The 5,332-nt window shown below is 37.0% G+C and overlaps 1 protein-coding gene across 1 annotated transcript; it reads left to right on the top strand.

Moving 5' to 3' along the window:
* The first annotated feature begins 412 nt into the window (after positions 1 to 412).
* On the top strand, positions 413 to 5,095 carry LOC149552319 (uncharacterized). Its single transcript, XM_089787842.1, has 3 exons — positions 413 to 2,105; positions 2,731 to 2,812; positions 4,389 to 5,095. The coding sequence occupies exons 1-3, from the start codon at positions 1,255 to 1,257 to the stop codon at positions 4,626 to 4,628; spliced, it is 1,173 nt and encodes a 390-aa protein (XP_089643968.1). The 5' UTR covers positions 413 to 1,254; the 3' UTR covers positions 4,629 to 5,095.
* Positions 5,096 to 5,332: the final 237 nt, after the last annotated feature.

Here is a 5,332-nt window from a genome sequence, read left to right as displayed (position 1 = left end):
TAAGTCTTAACGACATAGCTGAGACTTTTCGAATGTAATACTAACTATTATTTTCCATTAACCTAAACATAAGAATGTAATACTAACTATTATTTTCCATTAACTTGACATAAGAATGTAATACTAAAAAATATCAAATCAAAAGGAGACAATCTATTAACTACCAGATAAATAAAACACTTTTACACTAGTACATCTAAATGATACTCATAAAAATAGAACATTTAAACCTTAAAAAACACCCTATCTCACTATCCTCTAATTGAAACATGCTTAACTAAAGAGATTCTCTTACAAACCCCATTTATTTGAAAGTATTCGTTCATTTTAAGTCTCATAGAAATACGTGCTACACTCGAGTTCCAAAGATTGCGTCGACACCTATGGATGTTAGCTAAACTTTATTTGATTCAATCATATGGTGCCTCTTGACAGCACCCACCCTCCCACGGAAAAATGCAGAACTCCAATGAGGACTGAACGAGGGGAACTAAAAGATGAAGGAAGACTCCTGCATGGGACCCAGCTGTTAGCGCTGAATGTAACAACTCTGGGAAAACGGTGAAGGGTGGTACTTTCAGAGTGGGCCAGATGCCTTCTGAATTGCAGAAATCTATGTATGAACAATTGCAGGTGTCGAGAGGAACTGGGATATATTATATTCTCTTTCCCAAGATAATCAGTTTGGAAAGGAGCACGCTGCAAGAGAGGCATGTGGTAGTCCACCAAACACAGACTAAATGACAACATTTTCAACTCATTATCGGGACCAGAGTTGACCTATGGACGAGGAGATGGAGATGGAGATACCCATTGATTATTAAAGCTTCAGGTGCTCAACCCAAGAAAACGGCACCATTTAACACTAGAAGCCACACTCTGCTCTGCTTTCTGCAATTGCAATGCATACACATCTCGACTTCCGAAAATTCCTTCTTGTAATGAGACCGTTGGATTCAGTTGATTTTGGTATTTGCAGTCAGTTGGGGAAGCCATCATTGCCGTTGCAATTCTGGCATTATTAGTATAATACTCAGTTACAGACACATTTACTTCTGAAATGAGGATGAGGGTGCCATCATAGCTTATCGACATTGTATGTTTGGGATTACAGATGAAGGGAAAAGATGTCAGGATTGCTTGACCATTCAGAGCTCGGCTTTATATGAAGACAAAACGCCCTGGTATGTGAGGGCTGTGGAAATATCCTGAAGCGGTTAAGATTTGAGCAGTTGTGTAAGCTTTGGGGAAGCAATGGGATCCCTGGATGGGCATAATAATGATAATGGCAAGAACAATGGTTGTAATAGCTTTGAGTTTCCCAAGGGAAGTAGTGGGGATAGGTCATTTCATCCCAGGCCGGTTTTAGGGCCGCATTCGAAACCCGCCCCTTCGAAATGGGACGATGCCCAGAAATGGCTGGTCAGTCTGTCTGCAGGGGGAAGAGGAGATCATGGCTTTGTCAAGAGTAAATCCAAGACCCCTCGTGTACCTAGAAATGTGAGCTTTCGTTCTCTCTATGGAAAAACTTCTCTATCCAAGCCCTCGGAACCCTCGTTTGCGAATTGCAGTGCTCCTCCGCCTGTGGATGAAGAACTGGGGGAGACGAAGAAGATAGATTGTGAAAATGAAAACGAAAATATATCGCAGCGGTCTGATAGGCCCGTTGCAGATCCAGTGAATGATCACACCAATGCATCATACATTCCACCGGCTTCATCCGTTAGATCTGTTTCAATGAGGGACATGGGAACGGAAATGACTCCTATTGCGAGCCAAGAACCCTCAAGAACAGGAACGCCGCTCAGAGCTACAACACCTTCTATTAGGAGCCCTGTTGCTTCCAGACCATCTACTCCGGGAAGATCTGCACCAGAAATTAATGAGCCCGGGCTGACGGATCATGGCAAGACCAGAAGAGAAATTATGGCTTTGGGTGCACAGTTAGGGAAATCAAATATCATAGCATGGGCCAGCAAAGAGGAAGAAGAGCAGGATGCTTCTAAATCTCTCAACACTAATGGTGTGCGCCGGGTAAATATGAATGTTTATAATGCCCGGGCTGCAGAATGGGAGCAGGCAAAACGAGCTGAATACATGGCCAGGTAATTTTCTTGCAAGTCCTCGCTTCCAGGTTTGTAAAGTTCATAGATTCTGTGCAATCTCTTTGTAAAAAGATAGTCTCAAGGCATCAAAACGTTTTCCTGAGAATTGAATTAAAGTTGTTTTATAAGAGCAATTACAAAATTCATATGAAAATTCAGGATTTCATTATCAAAGCTGGCATATACACCCACTCCTCTATGCATCTGTATCTGGGCAATTCATTACAGAGGTTCAAATATTCACCATTTAAAAGAGCTGTAGACCGCTGGTTGCAGTCTAGGATGTTGATGGAAACTGTTAATATTGATGCCTACATACGGTTTAAAATCATGCCCAAGTGGAGTGGGTGTCTAATCTACGATCTATGATCTTTAATGAAAAAACATGAAAAAATCTTTAATGAAAAAAATGAAAATCTTACTTTCACTGTATGAAATGTCCATGATCATAAAGGCGAAAAGGGATTTTATGTTTAGTGCTTGGTTTGGTGTTTATTCAGCCGTAGGGTTTTATGTTATCTGCATTACTAATATATGGTCTCGAGGAAAACAGATCTCTTTGAAAATAGTTTTGTTCATATGATACAATGTTTGGACTTAATAGATTTGGTTTCTGTCATTCCAGGTACAAGCGTGAAGAAGTTAAAATAGAAGCCTGGGAAAACACTCAAAAAATGAAAGCAGAAGCTGAATCGGGGAGAATAGAGGTATAGCATTATCTTGCCTTGAATAATCTCGTGTATGTTTCAACCTTAATTTAACTATTTCCTAGTTATCGGGGAAAACTTTGGATGTATGAGGCATCGTGGAAGGTATAAGAATGATGCTACATTTCTAGGTAATTGGCTTCAATAGATGGATTCCTGGGCAGCTTTTGACTGGTAAATGGGTACTATTTAGAATCTAGATATAACCATATTCCAGAAGATGAATTGATAAGCTGCTTTATTTTTCTGACTTTTAATTCAAGCACCAATTCTATTCCCACTGAAATTCTCTTATAGGGTGTGTAGAGTTTCTGTTTCATCTATTTTTCTGATTTTTTAAATTGAAATAAAATAAAATGAAACTTTAATGACATTCATGAGACCAGATGAGACTCTACTAAACCTGAACCCTTATTTTTGACTTCCCCTATTTCTTTGCTCACCATGATCCATCAAAGCTCGTAAAGACTCTACTTTTATAGTACTAGCATAATTGATTCTAATGTCCTCATAAGCCATACATTTAATGATTGTATGCACGATTACTTTCTCGGCCTATCATTTCCTCAAATTTTGTTATGATGTGAAATTGCTTGTTTAGCTTTCAGGCCTTAATGAATATTAATTGGACATATTGCGCGCCATGATCCCTGTCCCCGCTTTATCCACATCTTATATGAACCTGCAATTTATCATCTAAAAAGGCCTTTCAACAATGTCAGTTCAACATCACACCCTAACAAACAATCGATGTACAGTTTTGAGGGAAAGCTCTGATTTTTTATGTTGGATAAGTATTATACACATTCCATTCTTAATCATCGAGATGGGTAACATTGCTGATTTGAAAACTGATTTTGCAAAAAGTATCAAAATTTGTGTGTTATTTTAGGTTTTTCTATTTTCATCTATGTTTAGGACACTCCCATTTATCTTTTGCATGATTGCATGCAAAGTGTAAATCTACATTCCACATGTCTATTCAGAAAACTATATGTATACATTTTTATTTCACTGCCCAAAGCTTTTGACTTGAAAGTATTTTCTCAGATATAAATAGTACATATCATCTTTGCTTTCTGCTTTCTGTTTAGTTTATTTATTATTGTTACAGAATGTAAACACACTTCTACTATTAAACATATTTATCAGACTTATTTTTCTTTCCAATTTAAATAATTTATTCGAATTCTCAAAATTTATCAGACAAAATTGAAATTGGTATTTATGTAAAGGCTGCTTCATTACTTAAGTTATAGTATTATTGGATTGAGCAAGTCCATAATCATGGCGTGTTTATACAAATTTATTAAGACTTTGATATTTATCTGAACTTTTTGAGTGTGTCAGTCAAGTATGCAGAAGCTACAACGTTATTTTAATATATTTTTTCACATGTATCATTTTTTCTAGTAATCATATGGTTTACCATTGGCAATATCAGAGCAATTTCTTAGGATTCAAGTTTTATTTATGAACTGATATAGACATATCATGTTTTAAGAAACTGAGCTGAATTTTGTGATTCTGAACCACCTTCATACCTGATGTTGCCACCATATCAATTTATATGCAGATCAAAGTTGAAAGAATGAAAGGTCATGCTCACAAAAGACTAATGAAGAAGTTGGCAAAAGTACGGCGCAAAGCAGAAGAGAAACGTTTAGCTGCAGAAGTCAAGTCAGCTAAACAGGCTGTCAAAATAGCAGAAAGGGCTAATTCCATTCGCCAAACTGGGCATATTCCTTCCTCTTTCTTTACTTGTAAATTCATCTCTTGCAACTCCTCTACTATGCTTTATGATTGCTGTCCTTAGATCACCCTGTCTCTCACATCATATTTCATTTGTTCCTCATTATTTCTACAATGCCCCTTTATCCTATTTGTATTGGATGATTCTTATCATTCATTCACTTTGAAGGATTTGTTCACATTTCTCGACTGGGCCTGATGGTGAAGCCATGCACGCTCTAAAGAGTAAGTCATGATAGGTTTGAACACGGGGGGCTAATGTTGTTCCTTCACCTTGCCAAATGGGAATAGAAAGAATCTCATTGTGGGCTTTCACAAGGGGAGGTCTCATACACCAGATTGGTGTCTTGCTTGGTCTTGACCTCTAAAATTTCCACTATCATTATCTGTATAATGAATTCTCTCCATGTGCATATCACAGGCATGGCTCTTTGTGGCTCGATATGTGTACATTGCATCAATAAGTATTTATGCTTTTACCTTGTAGTATTATCTTTCTATTCTAATTCATTCTTATGCTTTTAAAGACCATCTGTTGTCTTTATCTTTCTATTCTAATTCATTTTCATGCCTTCTGTCCATTTGATGGTTAATGTTGGAAGTGTTTGTCAAGTAAATTTTTCATGGTTATTCATTCAAATTTGTCTTTTAAATATTAAGGTATATTTTATTGTAAGCAAAACTCTATATTGGGATAAATCTAAATCTTTTTGGTGGTCTATCTAAAAATCGTTCCTTTTATGTGATATAATATTCTGAAAACTTTAG

Source organism: Cupressus sempervirens, chromosome 6 (assembly GCF_028749045.1).
Source record: "Cupressus sempervirens isolate cs-2001-9-10 chromosome 6, ASM2874904v1, whole genome shotgun sequence".
NCBI lineage: Eukaryota > Viridiplantae > Streptophyta > Pinopsida > Cupressales > Cupressaceae > Cupressus > Cupressus sempervirens.
Note: the sequence above shows the minus strand (reverse complement) of the source record. Positions and strands in the feature narration are given on the sequence as shown.